This window comes from Benincasa hispida, chromosome 8 (assembly GCF_009727055.1).
Source record: "Benincasa hispida cultivar B227 chromosome 8, ASM972705v1, whole genome shotgun sequence".
Taxonomy (NCBI): domain Eukaryota; kingdom Viridiplantae; phylum Streptophyta; class Magnoliopsida; order Cucurbitales; family Cucurbitaceae; genus Benincasa; species Benincasa hispida.
This window is the reverse complement of record NC_052356.1, coordinates 4,042,008-4,062,462: the sequence shown is the minus strand read 5'-3', so window position 1 is coordinate 4,062,462 and position 20,455 is coordinate 4,042,008. Positions and strand designations below refer to the sequence as shown.

Genomic DNA, 20,455 nt, shown 5'->3' with positions numbered 1-20,455 from the left:
TTGCACTCAACTGAAGACTTTCTTCCAAAAGGTTTTCAAAATAGCAAAAGCGTTTTCATTGTATCACTTTTCTATTCAAGACTTGTGTTTAAACTGAGTCGCATTTATTTTTTCAGCATAGGTCTTAGGTTTTGCTAAAGTTATGTTTTTATTCTTTTCATTTTTGTGTCATTGTATTTTGAGCAAGACTCTAAGTTTTGTTTCCTTTTCAAATAAAAATGCTGTCTGCCAAAAAAAGGTTGATTGTGTTGATGTTGTAGGGGATATATGTGTTGCTTTTGCAATTGCCTCTACTTTCAGGGTTGTTTTTGACCTTATGAAATATTTGGTTTATGACTCTTTTGCAGAAGCATTTGAAAGTCCTTTTTCAGTAAATGATAGAAGGAGTTCAGTTGAAGTATTGCAATCAACAATATCAGTAGTTAGTACCCTCCAATTCCTCCTAAATGTCATTCCTTTATTGAGATTTTCGGACTACAAGTGAAAGAAATTACATATCAATCACCACAAAGTAAGATCTAATTGTGTTTCATTTGCCTATAAAGATTGCCTTGCAACTTTACTTTTGGTTTCTTATTTCTTTTTGTAACTTTTGTTTCTTAATTTCCTTGATTTCGTATTTTTAACCGCAAGTCTCTTTTCATTTTTGTAATGGAAACTGTTTTATCCTTTTCAAAAATAAAAGGAAATAAAATGTTGATGGAAAAGTTCAACATAGAAAAGTTCATCCACAGCCCTCAAGGAGATAGTACAGGACCCTCAATTCAAATAAAATATGAAAGGATTTTTCAATGCTCAAGGTTGAGTAGTAATCGTCTGCTTTCAATGCTCAGGATTTTTGGTTTGAAAGGAATCAGTGCGTCTCTCACTAAGCCTATGGCTTGAAGGGATCGTTTTGACAGTGCTAGCCTCACAGCCAAATCTCTACTTGAACTGGAGAACCCTAATTTGTCCAGAATAATCTTTTCTTGGATTGTATTCTTGGCCGATTATGCATGTATTGTTGTTGAATTTGTTTTGTTGGCTGTTTTTTTGTTGATCTCATCAGGATTTTCTGAGGGTGATATGGGGTTGTTATCATAGTTGTTTCTTTTGTTTTGTTCTCTTTTGTATCTAAGTATTTTACTCTGAGCGATTGTCTCATTTCATTAAAAACATGTAACTTATTGTGTTTCATTAAAGTTAGGGTAGTTTTGCAATTTTAATTTTAAGTTTTTATTTGAGCTGTTTTCAAATATAGTAAAATGAACCAAAATATTTACAAATATAGAAAAATGGCATTATCTATCAGTGAAAGACACTAATAAACACTAATAGACTATGATATTTTGCTATATTTGAAATTATTTTTTTAGCAGTTTTGTCATTTAAAATAATTTTCCTTTTTATTTTGTATTTATTTAAGATTTTATTTTACTTACATTATAAGGTTTAGGATAGATTATTTTCCTTGTATTGTTAGGTTTTATTTTCCTTATATACTTTTGGGATTTGTTAGTCAAATGCATAATAAAATATAGAAAAGTTTCAAAACAGAAATTGAATGCGTAAAGAATGAACAATTGGGGCAAGGAAAAAGAAAAAAACTAATTTCTATCACAATAAAACAATCCTCACGGTTAAATAGGCCTCCTTCTTGAACTCCTGGCAGACTTCTATCAAAAGTGAATCCAACTTTTGCAGGGTTCTTCCAAGCCAAATCTACAATATTTTGTAAAAGAGATATAAATCATCATAAATCAGTTATTATACTCTTTAGAAGGTTTCCATAGGAGAAAATATATAAATTTTTGCAACTATAAGGCTCACTATCATTGAAAATACTCACCTCAACGCCACGGCTCATCTCCTGAATTACTGAAAGCTCTGAAAAACTATCCAATAGCTGCAAATACTCAGATAAGACCTGAAACGCCTGTATAGCAGCCATGTTCGGCAGCACAGCTAGAAAAGTTAATAAGCAGACATCATTACCCCATTGAAATGTTCAATAGTCGGCTACTCACAGTTCAGTTTAAAAAAAAAGGGACTAATAAGAAGCAAATCATGAAACCCACCTTATAATAATTTCCCTCTTCAACAAGGGTCTCGAGCATTGATTGCATGTCCACAGCATGACGAAGCTCACTCAAAACTGGAAGCATGTCCTATTTGCATTACTTTGTCAATGAAAAGTTTATTACTTGAAAAGAAAAGAACGGAAAATTAACTAAATAAATCAAGCTGGAAGTATATACTATTTAGTATTTAGCATACCGATGGATATTTTCTTATTCTTCATTTTAATTAGTCGTTATTCTTGTTTTACATTCCTTTTTGTTCTTTTTTGAGAAACTTGTTTTACATTCTATGGATTGTAAGGTTTGTACGTACTTTTTTTTTTTCAATAACAGTGAAATGTATTAAGGGTTGACCAACTTAGGGGACGGGTAGAAGCTTCCTTAATGAAATAGAAGATCATTCGAAGGTTCCTCCAAAATTTGAATTGTGCCTTTAATGAGAAATTTTGCTTGAAGTCAGCTGGAATTCGAAGGGTCACAAATCCATTCAGTTTTGAAGCATTCGGAAACCATCAGACTCAAGGGTGCATATTTCTCTATCTTTCAGAATGATTGAGTCAACAAAAAAAGTAGTAGATGCTCTTTGGGAGTATAAGGGAAGAGAATAGTTGAGAGACATGACAGTAGATCTTGGCCTTTAGATGCTTCTGGTGTGTTTTTGGTAAGGTCGGATTCAGACATTTGAACTCTTCTTCCCCAATGGATGGTAAGTTGCACAAAAACTTATGGCATTCAAGCTGCCCAAGGAGAATCAATATTATAATCTGGGTAATGATTTTTGGATCTCTCAATTGTTCACTTACTATTCAAAGGAAGCTGCCAACTCATTCTCTCTTGCCATCAATTTGCCCCGTGTATGCAAAATTCTGAAGACAGCCAGCATTTATTCTTTGATTGCCAATATTCTTTGAAAATGTGGAGGAAGTTGTTTGCAACATTTAATCTACAATGGGTTTTTTTAGCAATGGTTTGAAGAAGAATGTGACTCAGATTGTAATTGGTCCTTTAAAAGCTCAAACACTTCTATTGTGGATTAATGCAGTCAATGCAGTTTTGTCGGAAATTTAGTTTGAGAGAAATTCAGCATATTTTTCAAGACAAATCGCTTCAATGGTTTGATCTTTTTGAGATTGCTCAAGTCAAAACTTCTTGCTGCTCCCTCTCCAAGATCTCTGATTATTCAGTTCAAGATATTTGTCATAGGGCTGTTTTCAAATAGGAAAATGAACTAAAATATTTACAATTAATAGCAAAAGATCATAATGATAGACACAGATAGTAGTCTATTACTGTCGACCGCGGTCTATCACAGATAGACTGTGATATTTTGCTATTAGTTGTAAATATTTTTAGCAGTTTTGTCATTTAAAATAATTTCCCTTTGTCTTAATTGGTATGCTTTCATTCAGTTTATGTAATCATGTCGTTATGACATTTAATTGTCTATTGTAATTGTCATATTTTGTTTTGGGATGTAATGAGGGTGGTATGGGTGTGTCAACCTAGTTGAGATAGCCGTATACACGTGTTGATCCTTAGTTCTAGTTCTTAATATTTTGATTGTGTCTTTGTAATTCAAGCATTAGTCTCTTTTTATTTCATCAATAAAAAGTGTTGTTTCCGTTTAAAAAAATAATTGCTCTTTGGGAGTTGAAAGATTTTATGTTATCTCTGATAATTGTGTTAGTAGTATCAATGAGGAGTAGTTTGTTTCTTTAAATCAAGAATTGGCAGCCGAATGGTTATTTGGGGAGTCCTGTGAAAAAGGGATATTAGCACACTTTTCGAAAATGGTTTCTGGATGTTATTTTCTTTCAGACAGCAGATTGTTACGGCTTGGTGGGAGTAAGCTTTGTGGACTTGGGTCGCCGGCTGGTCAAAAGGAGAGCTTTCCAGTTATTCTTATGTTCAGAGCACCACCTAGAAGCATGTTGTACACTACCACCAAGAAGCAGCTATCTTTATTCAAATAATAACAAGCATCTAATGCTTAAAAATACAAACCCTAAAAGGGTAAAGAAAAGATAAAGAAATAGAATTAATAAGAAATAAGAACTTCCCAATTCATACAAATATCTTGCAAAGAGAGCTGAAAAAAGATGGAAAAGAGAGCACCATTGAGAAGCTTTTAACTTCACAAATCTAACTAATTACACCATGTTTTCTAGACATTGTGGAGGATACGTTTGAGAGAACTTACTCAAATCCCTCCCCATTGAGTTGGGATAGAAGTCCAACTCCACCAAACTAGAAGATTGCGGTGTTTAAGTTGCCCAACAACTCCAAATGAAGTCCCTCATCAATTTTTCAATAATAACTCTAGGAGAGCCTTTACCAGGAAGAAATAGTAAATAGATAGACGACTGAACTCCAATTGGGCTAAGGTAAACCTCCCACCTTCAGATTTAGTTGTTTATTCTAGCCAAAAGATGTCTTCCACTTATCTACTTAGTTGGGAGATGTCATCTTCTAATTATTCTACTTCAACATCAATTTCCATTCATCCACCTATGACTCGAATCTATTCCAAACAACCATCTCTAGGCATATGTCAATGGTAGATGGCTCTTCAGCCTTAGATTCAAGACGGTGGCCATTGCTCCTTTTTAAACAAGAAAAGCTTACCACTGATCTTCCTAGTACTCTTTTGAGCACATATTCTGCTTCTTCTTCTATCTTCCAACTCCCCTATGACAGTTTGTGTGTGTAGTGATTCAGCTTTTAACTAAGCTTCAGCCTTGGTGTTGTGATCAAGTTACCCTTCATATGGCGTCTAAAACTATATTGAGTTACTGTCATTTCGAAAATGAGAAGATGCAACATATTTTGCTATCTTTGGAATCCATGAAAATTGGAGAGTAGTGTTATTTTTCAAAAGGATACGAAACTTTTCATTAAGTAGTAATTAAAAGAATATCTGTACATTAAGTACTTTTCATCTATACGAAACTTTTCATTTAGTACTTTTCATTATTTCCCCCAATTGGTGTGTCCTTTGCAAATCAGCTGAAGAAGACCTTCAACACCTATTCTTCAACTGTATTTTTGCCTTTAATTGCTGGAGAGATTTCCTCAATTGCTTCAACACCTCTTGGGTCTTCGATAATTCATTTAGAAGCAATGTGCAACAACTACTTTCTGGTCCATCTCTCAAGAAATACTCTAATTTATTTTGGATTAATGGGATAAAAGCAGTGCTGGTTGAAATTTGGTTTGAAAGAAACCAAAGAGTGTTCGATGGTAAGGAAACTCCTTGGTTTGCTCGTTTTGAGGCGGCAAAGCTCAACGCTTCTCTTTGGTGCTCCCTTTCTAAATGTTTTGAAGCCTACTCCTTACAAGACATAAGCTCAAATTGGCAGGCGTTCTTACAAATGGAAGCTTAGTTGAAGATCCGTTGGATGTGGCAGCAGATTTAATTTTTCTTTTGTAATCTCAATTGTTTTAATTTCCTTGTTGTATTCTTAGTTCTTTGCAGCTTCAGTTTGTGAAGCTTTTACTTGTCTTTTTCTCATTAGTATTAACTTTTTGCTAGCTTTAAAGGCTCATCAATTTTGTTGGATATGATGAGGGTGCTATGGGGTGTCAACCTAGTTGAGATGCCCGGGTGCACCTACTGATCCTTTGGTTTCTTTCTTGGTTATTTGTATTCGCCTTTATTTCCAAGTACACATCTCTTGTACTAAATCTTAATGATTAATAAAGGTCGTTTCCTTTTCGAAAAAAAAAAAAAAAAAAGAATATCTGTACAAAGTTAATATGTTGAGCATGAATAAACTATCATTGTAACATACAAGGAACGATCAACATATATGCTCCAACTCCAGCTTGAAGAGAAATGTTATAGCATGTATCTATTTTGCAATTTAATCATCCAAGAATATCAGTTATGGGAACCCATTAGGGGCATTCCCCTTCTTGAAATTTTACATTAAATAAGTATTGGGCTCTCATCCTATCTATTTACATATGACTAGTGACTGAAATATTATGTAGTATTTACCCTCAAACCTCTCTCACCTTCCGTAAGACAAGTATAATTGCTGAAAATAATAGTGATTAATATCTCTGCATTCTCATCCACATGAGAAGAAAAAATAAAGACTGGATTTCATCATATTGAAAATTTTCTTATAGCATAAAAAATGTACCAGAAGTGCTTGTTTCTTCTTGGAGTTAGAGTTTACAATAAGATCTCTAGAGACTTCGAGCATTGACGAATTTAGGTGTCTCTTCCCATTCTACAAACATCAGAATTAATGTTATACCAGAACGACCTAGCAGGAAAACTTTTATAATGCGAGTAAATAGATTGTGACTGTGTTCTATTTCTTAGCCGAATATAACATAATAAATAAGACTTTGATTTACCCTGCAGATGACATTCGCAATTTTCAAGTCTTTTTCCAACTCCCTGACCAAATGCATCCCCTTCACTGATCAAAAGTAAAAAACCGACATCTCATTTAACTAGCATTCAATTCCAAAATTAAGCCTTTTGCAATCTAGATAGCCCTTAAGATAATCAAGAAAACGAGAGAACAGGCTTCCAGCATTAAACAGCGATTTGGAACCACCACCACAAATAACAAAAAGTGTACAACATCCATTGGAGACCAATACTAAAATTAAAGGACGTTCATCAAGGTGCAGTAGAAAGCTATTAGAAAATTCACAACGGTATCCTGAACAATATTCACATTGCCATTTTACTTCAAAGAGATTTTTTATTTGTTATCTTATTACTTTCTTTCAATTTCTTTTTTCAATTTTTCTTTGAAGAGAAACTTGTTTGATTAATGTGATGAAATATACAAAAAGCTTATGGAGGTTACACAAATCCCTTCCAATGAGCAAAGATCTTACTGATGGAGTAATTACAAAAAAGACACTCTCTAGCTTGCACCACGTGGGTGCTATATACAAAATTAGGTAAGAAAAAAGGTTAAGTATAGCTCCTCTCCTTCCCATTGAAATTTCTGTCGTTCCTTTCAAAGCAAGTTATCCAATGGAAACTTTCGATCAAGTTCAACTACAGTATTTAGATTGCCATTAAAGGGGTGAACAACCAACAGTGGAGGCAATTCCAATCAAAAAACTACGTAGTACAATCCCAGAATACAGAGGGAAAGTGATAGTCTAAGCTGCACATATTAGGAGAAAGAGCAGTAGAAAGGCTTCTTTTTTACATATAGTTTCGTAGTGGTTGTTTATCTTGCCCATGATCACCTCCCACCGAAATATTTTAGGGCTTGTTTGGTAGGCAACTCAAATTTTGTTTTATGTTTTCAGATTCACTAAGTTCAGGGAAAATGTGTTTGGTTGATAAAATTTTGTTTTCGGAAACTGTTTCCGAATTCCATGATCCAAGCAGTGCAAATTATGAAAACAATTTTTTTATGTTTTTAGTGTATACAGATTTTGAATTCAAGATTTTAAAATGCAAAATTATATTAAAAATGATAAATAAAAAAAACAATAACAAATATATTATTTCATGTTATAAACTCAATTATTTTTGTTAAATTAAAATATGTAATATATTACATATTATATATTATATGATATTAGAAAATAATAATTATACAAATATTTTAACATAAAACAAGTTCATAAATTAATTAGTAATGGTTTATATTCAACCTAGTATATAGTGACTAACTAAATATATTTTCAAACACATGTTGAAAAATTTATTTAAAATTGGAATTTAATTTCTGAATCTGCTACCAAACACATATCTAAAAACATGAAATACAATTCTATTTTCTTTGAATCCCTTGTTAAACAGGCCCTTAACTCTCTTAGGTATTTATCTTTCCAGACAGCTTTGATAATCATGATGGACGAAGAGATTATTTGTAGCCTAGAAATGTCAGAGAGACTTACAAGAAATGAAGTCTTAGAGGCCACTGTCATAAGTTAAGTTGGTTCCCAAGAAAACAGCCCTATTCTCCAATTTTCTCTTCTTTCAAATTCCTCCTAAAGGAAAGATACCAAGACCTTGAAGTGTTGTCCCAAACGGAGGCCACGGTTATATTTATATCCCTGGATGTCCAGTAAAGGTTTGGGATGGCAGAACTCAAGGATGGCTTCTAGATTGTTGTAATCCAAGCCCTATAAACTTTGATGAATGCTAGATTATTGTACTTGCTAAAGTCTCAACTTTCATGCTTCAAATGGAAAGGACCAACATTTAACCATTTATCTATTGGACCAAAACCATCTAAAAGATTAGAATCTTCCATTTGAAGTAAAACTTTAGAATCCACAAAAGGATTAATCGAAAAATTGATTTCCATATGGGTTTCAGTGGCCCTCCAGATATCCTTCCAATCATCATGAGCATTCAAATGAGAAACTACAAACAAAGTATTCCAATCAAAACGACCATTTTTTCTTTTACCCAGTAAGAGGATTCGGCGATGGAGACATTTGGACAAAACAAATTTGCAAAGGATGAAAAGCAATCTAGTAGAGGAGGAGAAGGTTGGATAAAAGATTTCACAATATCCGAATAGGATTAGGACTGCGCTTCAAAGGTTGAGCCATACACTGATCTTTCAAGCCATTAGCTTCTCAAATTTCAAGATAAAATCTCTCAACATATTCCAAGAAGTGAGTTAACCACACTTCAAAAACATCACAAGGGATAGTAATCATTTTCCAAACACTGGAGTTTGGCCACAAAATACAACCAGTAATCAATCTTGAAGAAAACCGAAGTTTTTGAATTCTGGTAGTTCCAAACTCATCCTCATCTTGCTTGGAAGAAATTTGAGACATGGGGCAAAGCATCATTTCAACCCAGAATTTCTCAAACCATCACAGATGAGAAAATGAAAGAGGGATGAGGGACTTAAAATCTATATCTTCAACAAAATAAAAGTAATTATGTTTCACTTCCTAATAGATGGAGAAGTGAGCTGGTACAACACTTGCATTAATCTTTTAATCTTTTTAAATAATAACTCGCGCCGATACAACACTACTATGATCCATTAAAAATGAGAACAAAACAAGATAACGGACAGTGAAAACCTTGTACTGACTGACAGTAAACTTGCTAATAGATGGAGAAGTGAGCTGATGGTTGACAACCAGACGAAATAGCAAACAAAAGAAGGTAAGGGCTGATGAAGAGCAAACTGCTGAGGTGACTTAACACAAACGAGAAAAACAAAGGGTACGGGTCGAGAGGATGTGGCATGCTAACGGAAAAAGCATAATTCTAAAAGATCACGAGTGGGTGAAAGGTCAAAAGGAGATGAGAAGCAATGAAAGACGGTGGGAAGCAAGACGAGATGGAGGAAAAGAAAGCCAAAAGCAGGCAAGTTAGAAAAGATGGCAAAGAAAACTCGAATGGAAGAGCAAAGGAGCATGGGGTGACTCGTAGGGGTGGAACTAATGAAACAAGACTAATGCTCAAGATCATAAAATAAAAAAAATAGGCACAAAATGATCAAGAAAGAAAATCTTGGGTAGTACTTTGCTTATCTAGACTCTTTTTTACTTAAACTAATGAAACGAGACTAATGCTCAAAACTACAATCATCGCAGGGAAAAAATGAAAAATAACATATTGGCAATACAAAGAAATTATAGTTGGAAAGATCTCATAGGGATGAAAGTATGCATAATGTTAATTGGAACTACTCACCTTTGAAATTGAAGGGTGGCCTTGGTATTGATAATTTTCAGCATCAAAACTTGGCTTTAGTGACCAAATGGACTTGACGCTATCTTCAGGAGCCTCAAACATTATGGAGGAAACTCATTGACACTAAATACTCTGGTTAGGTGGTCTTGCCTCATTATGTCTGGTTCCTATAAATCCCCCAAAGTGGATTTGATTGCTAGTCGTACCCATTGTAGGCTTAGCAATAGTCATTCTACTTTGTTCTGGAAGGACTATTGGTTAAGTTGTGGCATTCTTGAGAATGTTTTCTATTCACGCGAATCTTAATGATAGAGAGATGATTGAATGGGCAACTCTTGCCCATCTTCTGTCCATTGTTCAGCTCCAAAATTTTCCTGAAATTTGGACTTGGCCACTTGCATCTTTAGGATCTTATACCATTAAATCCCTCATGGAAGATTTGGTGGGTACTACTGATCCTCTTTCAAAGGACCTTTATAATACATTTGGAAGGATAAGTATCCTTTCTTCTTTGGGAGTTCAGCCTTGGGGCTATTAATAGAGTTGATTGATTACAAAGGCAAATGTTTTATATGGCTTTACCTCCTTGGTGCATTCTTGGTGTATTATGTGTGTATCTGATGTGGCAACTTCATGCTTCATGCGATCTTTTCATGCATTGTTTGTTTGCTTATAGTTATCGTTTTTCAGCTACCATGTTGGGGACTTTTCATTGGTCATTATCTTTTCCCAACAACTCCTTTCAGTTTTGGTGGGTCATCCTTTTTGTGGCAGAAAAGAGGTCCTTTAGTTTGCTTTCAATTTCAGTCGTGCTTTTTTCTAGACTCTTTGGTATGCTAGGAATGGTAGTCTCTTTAGGAAGGTTTCCTACACTTTACTGCTTTTTCTGGTGCAAGAATAAGCATCCTTTTACTCTTTATGGCTCTTCTTTTTTAATGTCCAATTGGAGACCATTTGTGTAATTTACCTATCGAACGTTTGGAGTTTCACTCCTTTATTTCATCTATCAATGAAATTTGAAAAAAAAAAAAGAATAATGGGAAAATAAAAGCGATCCAAAAAAAACAAATTTTGAATAGAACAATCTATCAATGAACTAGTTCTTTACCCCTAGCCTTTTAAGCTAAATTTTTGGCCTTCTGTGCATAGTCTATTTCACGTTTCTTATCAAGAAATATAAAAAGATCCCTAGAACTGTGCCTCACAAACATGCAAGAACAAAAGTTAACAAATAAAGGAAAATACAGCACAGATGCAAAATTAACTTTGTAATAGAGGAGAGAATAGGAAATATTAATTTAAAATTTAAAAAAAAAAAAAAAAAAAATCCCTTTTTTCCCCTTTTAAATCAAACTAAACAGATACACCCAAATCCAACCAAGAAAAGGCTGAACTACCAAATGAATATGCTTAAACATTAATTTTTTCACTGTACTCTACTTCATATAGAGAAGCCTAAATTAAAGAATGATGCGAGAGAAGCAGCTTCAATAACAAAATAGAACCATCAACCCTCCAACCAGCCCATATAAAAAGAACAAGACCAAAACTACGCCCCTTGGAGAAGGGAACTAGGGAGCAAAAGGAAAAAGAAAGCCGTACCCATCACTTCATGATGCTCCATTACATGGTGAGATAAACGTTCAGCCACTTTATCAAGTTGAGCTAATCTCTTAGTAGCCTTCAAAGAAATTTTTTCAAAAATTTATTCATGGGGAGAGAGATGAAAGTCGATGTTGGATCATGAAACTGAATGCAAGGACCATTACTACAATCAGGCCATTCGGAAATGTATAAATTAGTAGAAGAATAGTTAAAGAAGAAGTAAAGCAGGAGGTGACTATTGCTACCGTAGTCTGCAATTATATTGGAGATTAGTTTAGTTAGACAGAGAAACAAAAAAAGACAAGAACTCAAAATGACAAAGTGAAAATAATGAAAGGATTAAGAAGCAACTTTAAAGATGTGAGAAGCCAAAAAATTCCTAATAAATACAATACAGTTCATTTTTCCCATATGTCTGCTATAACATATTTAACATTTACCCGGAGCTAATCTCTTCTTTTGATAGTTTTATGGAAATTGGGCTTTGTAATGCTTTTTATTGGTGGAAATGATCCCCTTCAAAGATTATGTCTCTCTGCCATAGTCACTAGTTGGAGCATTTTTTGTAATCTACTTTTGGTGGCTAGGTCCTACCCTTTCTTTTATACATTTCACTCATCAGTGAAACCTCAACTGTTTCCTCCTTAAAAAAATTACAATAGTTTGATAAGAGTTTGTAACATTCTTCTTTGTTTGTAACAATCGAACAAATTGTTAATGTGTTAACTAAGACCTTGTAACATTCTTCATGAGCGATTGAAACATCGATAGTTCATTCATTAGGCCAAAAGACATCACGAGAAATTCATGGTGACCCTAATGTGTTCGAAAAGCTATCTGGGAAATGTCTGTCTCATTCATTCTTATCTAATGGTAACCGGACCTCATAACAATTTTAGAGTATATTCTTGACGAATTTAACACATCCAACAACTCATCTGGAATAAGGAATTTGTCAGGTATAGTAGCTTTGTTCAACGCCATGTAATCCACACAGAATCACTAACTTTCATCCTTCTTCTTTACAAGGAGGATGAGGCTTGAATACAAACTTACACTGTTTCAAATGATCCCCACTTTAACCATCTTAATATCTGCCTCCTGCACATGAGCAGCACACATTCCCAGGTGGTAGCCCCACAAGTATCTGAAAAATGGATTGAACTTCATCCAACAGAATCTAGACCCACGCTAAACCTTTGGTTGTACTTTGTCAATTACAATCTCTGCTACATTCAACTCTGCAACTCAACAACTGAGAACCCTTGATCTTCCTATGACCATATTTGTGTCATCATTCGTGGCATTGCCTCTTTTAAGTCAATGTCAGGTCTCCTTTCAGCATGGTTCTTCTTTCCCCGAAAAATAATGTCATCTTTAACTTGCAGCCATTACATCCCCAAGATGAGATCCAACCCTCCCAGCTCCAAAGGAAGCAAATCTTCCTTACTATTTTACATCAACGTGACAACCACTCCTTAATAAATCCCTCACCCTCTGTCACTCCGATACCCATTACTACTCCACAGTTTGTTATTATTGACGACAGATTGAGCTTCTCAACCATCTGGGATGATATAAAATTGTGAGTAGCTCCAAAATCTATTAAAATGAGCACTTCTTCCCCATTGATCTTTCCTTTCAATTCAATAGTCCCTCGTTTATGTGTTCCAATATTCCCTTTATTATATATATTATCTGTAATTAGAATGTGTTATTTGAGTAAGATTCTTTCATTTTATGTTTTAGATCTTTCTTCTACTAAGTTAGACCTCTGTAATCATTGTCGATATGTCATAGAATTATTCTCTTCTATTCCCATTTTATCATGATAAATAGAAAATATACTTCTAAATTTGAAATAGCATTTTATATTATAATCCTTCATAAAATTAAGCTGTGACAATACCTCTATTCCATATAGCTTATCAGTAATTTTCCCAAATATCAAGAATGAAGTATTGCAGGTGCAATTAGAATAACTGATATATGGCTTCTAATAAATGAAGCAGATATTGTGTACACTTGTAGGGTTATATTGAGTATAAAAAGCTACCTGTTTCTCCAAATATTCCAGATCATTTTCTTCTGATGGAACATGCTCTAACACATGCCTAACTGGGTCAAAGTCCTGCAGAAAGAATTAAGAATTAATTCAGCACTCTTTACCACCAGTAAAATAAAGGCGGGCACAATTAGGTGAAAGAATCCACTAAGGTCCAAGAGCAAATCGGAATGCAGCAAAAGTCAGAAAGTCAAGAATATCATACATCAAAATTTTCACTCTGTGTTCCAATTGGTGAGCTACATATTCAACATTTTTTAAAAGAATTTTCTATACACTTCTGAGAGCTTCTTTTTGGTGATCATTATCAGAGCTTTTCGGTGGATTTTCTTATCAATATTTCTTTTTCCTTTTTTTTTTATAGAAACAAGAATTTTCATTGAGAATAAATGAAAGAATACATGGACATACAAAAAAACCAAGCCCTGAAATAATCCCTTTCCAGGAAGGGACTCCAACTATGCAAACAATGCCTGTAGACTATAGAATAACAAAAGATATTTGAGATTGAAGCCCGAGGCTCCCTCTCCCTCCCTCTAAATGTCCTACAATTCCACCCACCCACAAAGACCATAAAATCGCGCACATTCCAACAAGCCTTAAGAAATGGCTCTTCTCCCCAAAAGGAGAATTGAGGAGGAACTCCTCGATTATACTACTAGTATCCCTATGTTGAACACACGAAATGCTAAACGTCTATAACATAGCTCTGAAACAGAACTTGCAAACTCACAATAGCAAAGGAAATGATCCAGATCTTTCCCCGCCTCCCAACAAAGAATACAACAGAATGGCCCAATGAGCGAATGTAACTTTCTCACAAGTCGATCCATCGTTTTCTTTTTTTTTGGAAAAGGAAACAATGCTTTTGATTATATAATGAAAAAACATACATCGAGAGAAAAACTAGAACAACAACCAATAACCAGAATAATCCTAGGGATCAGGAGGAGCACCCGGGAATCTCAACTAGGTTGACACCCTCTTCGCACCATCATCATCTCCAATACACATCACCAAATGGAAATACAATGATAATATTAGAAATATGTCCTCCATTACAATGCCAAGACAAAAACGAATGCTATACTATAACTAATGTGCTGGAAAAATAAAAGTCGGTCCATTGTATTAGCATAGCTATGTAAAACTTGCTAAGTAAAGAACCTCACTTTCTTAGGAATATTAATCCTTCAAAGAACCATAAAGACCGAATCTCTTAAGGAAGAATAATCAATTAGACTATGAAGAAAAGACTAACACGAAAAACCCTCGAAAGAACTGGGTCTCCAAACTCACACATCTCTTCCCCCATGCCTAAAAGAGTGACCCTCTAGTAAAGACAGAAGAGAGGCCACATCCAATGCTTCCCTATAGGATGGAGAGCGGCGGAACCCCAATGAAAAAGGAACATGAGCTCCCGGACTAGACAAGGAAATTGGCCACAAAGTGACTTTTGAGAGAAGACAAATGAAAAAGTCTAAGAAATAAGGCACATAGAGTTCTTTCCCCTCCAGTGATCTCCCAGAAATGTGTATCCCTCCCCTCCCCCACCCACCCACCCAATGTATCAAGATTTCTCTTGGTTTTGGAATGCTTTCATTTGTTTTTTTCTTGGTTCAATTTATTTCTTTATTTGTTCTAAGACCCTTACTTTGCTTTGCCTTTATTGTGATGTATTTGAGCATTGGTCTCCTTTTATTTACTTAATGAAAAGTCTCGTATCCTTTTCTAAAAAAAGAGATTACAAGGACCTATCATGAAGACGACGCATCTAGGTTTGTTCCTTTGACTGTTAACTACTCAGACAATGATTCTTTTCTCTCATTCCTGGTTAACCAATCAGTGGGGCATCCAAACTTGAACGCTATTTTTAGGAGAGGAAGAGGCTTGGAAAGATAGATATAAGATTGAAAGGGATAAGCGGGTTGGAGTTCCATCAATGTCATAAGGATACTAGTGATATGATCAGGGAAATCCTCTTGCATCCGTCTTTTCATGAAATAGCCGATTTTTATGGCTTGACGGAGTGTGTTATTTGTGGAACCTTTCGGGAGAGAGGAAAAATAGAATGTTTAGAGGTTTGGAGAGAGATCCTTCAGATGTTTAGTCTCTTGTTAGATTTCATGTTTCTCTTTGGGCTTCAACTTCATAGAGCTCTTGTAATTACTCTATAAGTTCTATTTTGTACAATTAGACACCATCAAAGTAACATAAACATAATAAAGGAAGAGGAAGAGGAAGAGGAAGAGGAAGAAGAAGAAGAAGAAGAAGAAGAAGAAAGAAGAAAAAAAACATAAGGTAACAAAGGGAAATGTACACAACAACCTATCCCATCCAACACTCCATCATTCCTCGAACCACCTTCCAGAGCCACATATAAGGTAATTTTAGTTTAGATCAATCTTGTTCCAACATTTGGATGAATAGCATCAACCGTGGTATTGTACTTATTAGCTAGCTCCTGTTACGGCACTTCTCCACCGCCCTAGGAGCCAGTCCAATTGCATCTGAGCTCTTCATAATCCTCAGCCTCTTACAAGAGTCGATGAACATCTCCCAGGGGACATCACCAACGAGCATCCAATCACCATCCTTATCCTCGTATGTTAGAACATATTCTGAGCCATGAAGAAGATCTTTTAGCTTGCTCTCACTCATTTTCTCCATGCCCAGAGCTCCATGAGCTCCATATTGACCTATAGTAAAACAGCTGAACATCTTCTCAAGGGCAGAAGACAGCTCCTGATATGCAGAGTAGTTCCTCATATCGACCTTCCTAAGATGGAGCACCATCCATGCTGACTTTGATAAAGAGTGCCCCAGGCATTGCCTTTCCAACAACTTCATCATTGTTCTTTGAAGTTGTAGCCAATGTGTTCTTCCTGAAAGATGTTATGGGCGGCCAACCCACAACCTGTGCCATGGAAACAGGTGCGTTGGTGTTGTTATTTGCAGTCTCATTATAAGATGGCCTAGTTTCACTATTTTCCTGAGGCCTCTCTTCTACAGCCTTTGGTGTGGTTGGCTCTTTCACTTTCCCCATTTAACTTCCAAGGTTCTCTAGCAAAGAACCAGCTTTCAAACCTATGTTAGCGTGATATTTTTCCTCTGAGAATTCATTCATAGCATCAGAAAACCCCCTCTTGTTGCCTGAGACGACAGTCTTATGTGGGGAAGAGTAGTGACCATCACTTGATGGGTGCAAAGGAAATAGTGGTTTTTCATCGAGTTGAGAAGAGCTATGCAAGCTGATATCTGGATCTCTCTCGGGGGATTCAAATCCAAGGAGACTTAGTCCCAATTCTGTAGCCTTGAGATTCAGCGAGGGTTTGTTCCCATCAGACTTTGTGGTAGTCATACAGCTATCCTCTAAAGAGGAATCGGATAATCCCATTAATTACGCTCTTCAAATGCCAAATTGTTTGGGCCGACACTCTCCATCGAGTTTGAGGAAGCCAACAGAGTGACATTGCTGCGACTTTCCTCCACCTCCCCAACATCGAGTAGTGGTGGAGACATCAAAATTACAGAAAGAAAAAAGCCCGGATTTTATACCTGAAGAAATCTGGAGATTAGTGGGTTAAAGAGAAGAAGTAGTAGAGATTGAAGTCTTTGATTCTAGGCAGTAGCAAGAGAGAAACTGAAGGGTGGAGTGAGAGAGAGAGAGAGAACTAAGGACCCACCATTTGGCATAAAGTAACAAAAGCCTTTTGGTGTTCGATAGTTCTATTTTGTACAATTGAATCCCTTTTCTTCAATACGACCTACTTTTGAGGACGTGTCTTATTGTATGCCCTTATATTCTTTCTTTTTTTTTTCTCTTAATAAATGTTGTTTTAAAAAATATGTACAAGTCTTATTAGACATTTTCTTAAGTGTTTGAAAGCTGATGAACTAAATTTATAACGTAATCTAAAATACATGAGGTGAATTAACGAGAGGTTTTATAATTTTAAAAATGTAACACAGTATTTACAAGGATCGTGCCTGTAAATGAATGATCCCAAGTAAATGATAGTAACAGTAGCAAGTAGCACCTCTTCATAGAAAACTTCCTCTAGTTCCTCTACTTCGTGGCCATGATTTCTACTGCCATATATTGAGCTCAGTTCTTCCGAGCTAGATGAGAGACTAAATCTCTGGTGAGGAGGCAATCCTGCAAGCACACGGGCAACAGCTGCTGCAGCCACAGCACGTGCTGGAACCTGCTCAGTAAGGTAGAAAACAAGTGATTGAATTCCCAGTCATTCATTTTTTCCAGATAAACAAAAATGCAAAAAGGTGTTTAATTTTCTTTCAACAAGAATCAAACTTTTCGGTAATAGATGAAAAAGAAGAAAAATGTTCAAGGGTACAAACTCTAAGGAAGTGAAAAACAGAAGAAAAAAAAAATCCAAAGAAACAAAAGAAGTAGAACACCAAAGTTTGCAGAGCCTAAAAAATAACAACAATCCAGAGGAACCAACTACAGGAGTGTGACAAAATTAACAAAATAGATTGAAAAAACTAGGACGCCATCTTGGCAAAAGCTTTTAGAAAATGGATACGAGCCTCTTTATTATAATTATATAAAAAGAGACTAATGCTCAAAGTACAAAAGAGTTATACAAAGAGCATGAAGAGAAAACAAAGGAAAACAACACGGGACTACTAAATAAGAAAAAGATCAGGAAGCGCACCCGGGCATCTCAACTAGGTTGACACCCCCTTAGCGCCTTCATCATGTCCTTACAAAAGTACAACTTCAAATAAATACAGGGAGAAGGAAATAACAAAAAGCCGGAGAAAAAGACTAAACAATCTTAACAAGCGGCATGAGAAAAGCTTTTAGCTATTTTGGATTTAAATCACTGCCTTTGAGCTATTTTGGATGATTGAACTCTCTTGTGAAAAGAGATTTTTTTCAAAAGAAAAAAGAAAAAAAGAAAAACCTTTTGGTGGACTAGGACTCTAAAAGTGGGCATCCCTCCTATCGGGGACAAAGTAAAAGTCCCCCAACAAAGATAACAAAGTCAGCAAATTTGTTGTTTCCCTATTGGTCAACAAACAACAAAAACTTAAGGGAATGTTCGGCCCACCGACTATATAAGTCGGTGTTTTTTTTTTAAAAAGGATACGGGTCTCTTTATTATTGCATTATAAAAAGAGACTAATGCTTCAAAGTACAAGAGATTTATACAAAAAGCATAAAGAGCAAACAACAAGTAAAAGCCCGAGCCTACTTGAAAAGAAATACGAATACATCTTTAGAGAATGAAGAGATCCCCGAGACAGAAACTGGAAAAAGTTACAGTGCTGGGAAAATAAAAGCCTGTCAATTCAGAAAAATGTCTCGGATTGAGAAACTATCAAATTCTGTGTTCAAATAGCACCAAGCCGAAGTATTCCTTTTAGCTGAATCAAAGCAAAACTCCCAACTTTTTTCCGCATCATGGAAAATTCTCTGATTTCTTTCGAACCAAATATCAGAAAGTATAGCCTTGACCATGTTGATCCATAGCAGCCGAGGCTTTTTTGGTAGACAGGGACTCGAGAGAAGATAGTTTAGGGTGCCTTTGAGACTATCACCAAAAACTCCTACAAAGTTAAACAACTGAAAGAAAGACCACTAACACTTTTTTGCAAATGCACATGAGAAGAAAAGGAGCTGTAAATCTTCACTTGCCGAATTACATAGAGGGCAGTAGGGTGACTGATTGAAGTTTTCTTTGCAGAACCATAGAGCAATTCAAAAGGCCAAAAAGCATAATCCATATCTGAATGTTCACTCTACTTGGACTTTTAGATTTCCAAAGAGCTTTGAAAAGGGAGATCTCCAATGGACGCTTGGAAGAGAGGTGGACCGAGAAGGACTTGACTATGAAAGAACCTGAGGCTTCCAAGGACCAATGACGACTGTCCGGGTTAGATGATACTGCCTTTTCTTATAAGGCAAGCAGCAATGCTTGAAAGTGAGCAATCTCCTCATCCTTTAGCAACCTTCGAAAGGTGATGGACCAAGAGTTTAAAGAGTGATCCCAATGTTCAGCTATGGAGCCCCTTAGTAATAAGAAAATCCTAAACAGAGATAGAAAATGAGCCGACAATGCAGAAGGGAAAAGCCAAGGATCTGACCAAAAGCTTACTCTATTTCCCTCTCCAACAGTAAAGGGAGCTAAATCTTCTACCTTGGACCAGCTTTTTGAAATGTTTATCCATGGCCTTCTCAAACTATTCCCATACTTTCCAGATGTGTGCCAATCAAAGGGCCCTTTGCCGTGGATGCTAGTAATGATCCTTCTCCAGTAGGAATTCCCCTCCATCATGTACCGCCAGCCCCATTTGGCAAGCAAAGCCGTGTTTTTTGGCTTTTAAGTCCACCCAAACCAAGACCTCCATTTAAAATAGATTGAGAGACTAAACTCCATTTAGCCAGGTGATTGATTTTGCTTCCTTTATGGCCTTCCCAAAAGAAGTTTCAGATTAATCAAGGAGCAAACCACTGAGTCCGACATTGAGAAGATAGACATATAGTATATTGGGAGGTTGGATAGAACTGAAGAACAAAGCGTTGCCCTTCCACCTCTTGAGAGATTAAATCGCTTCCATTTATCTAGTTTCTGATGGACCTTTTCTACCACAGGCTGCCAAAAGGAGCATTGCTTAGGATAGCCTCCAAGGGGAAAACCAAGGTAAGAGATGGGGAGGGCTTCGGCCCTGCAATTAAGAAGACCAGCCATATTTGATAGATCACTTTCTGCTATATTAACTCCACTGAGGGCTAACTTTTCCCAGTTAATCTTTTGACCAGAACACCATTCAAAGAGACTGATTGCTTCTTTTAGCTTTAGAAGCATTTCGTTCTCATATTTGCAAAATATAAGGGTATTATCAGCAAACTGAAGCAATAGAACATGGATCCTCTCCTTTCCAACCACAAAGCCCTCATATACTCCATTAACGTACAGCTTTTCAATGATAGAACTGAGCACTTCACTTAATAAGATAAAGAGGAAAGGTGACAAGGGATCTCCTTGTCTAATACCTCTTGAACCTAGAATACGACCTCGAGGTCTACCATTGATG

General features: G+C 35.9%; 1 protein-coding gene and 1 pseudogene across 2 annotated transcripts in view; both read right to left on the bottom strand.

Moving 5' to 3' along the window:
• Window positions 1-20,455, bottom strand: part of LOC120083748 (syndetin) — an 80,943-nt gene that overhangs the window by 47,232 nt on the left and 13,256 nt on the right. Inside the window, exons 2-9 of one of the 2 annotated variants that reach the window (XM_039039605.1) lie at window positions 17,428-17,595; window positions 13,379-13,453; window positions 11,320-11,398; window positions 6,429-6,493; window positions 6,209-6,298; window positions 2,058-2,147; window positions 1,829-1,915; window positions 1,618-1,701 (exon numbers count right to left, since the gene is read on the bottom strand). In XM_039039605.1, the coding sequence (XP_038895533.1) occupies window positions 1,618-1,701; window positions 1,829-1,915; window positions 2,058-2,147; window positions 6,209-6,298; window positions 6,429-6,493; window positions 11,320-11,398; window positions 13,379-13,453; window positions 17,428-17,595 (738 nt within the window). Of the gene's footprint in view, window positions 1-1,617; window positions 1,702-1,828; window positions 1,916-2,057; window positions 2,148-6,208; window positions 6,299-6,428; window positions 6,494-9,717; window positions 10,900-11,319; window positions 11,399-13,378; window positions 13,454-17,427; window positions 17,596-20,455 lie in introns of those variants that run through there. The other variant, XM_039039606.1, reaches the window with a different exon arrangement.
• LOC120083749 lies at window positions 15,737-17,051 on the bottom strand (annotated as a pseudogene).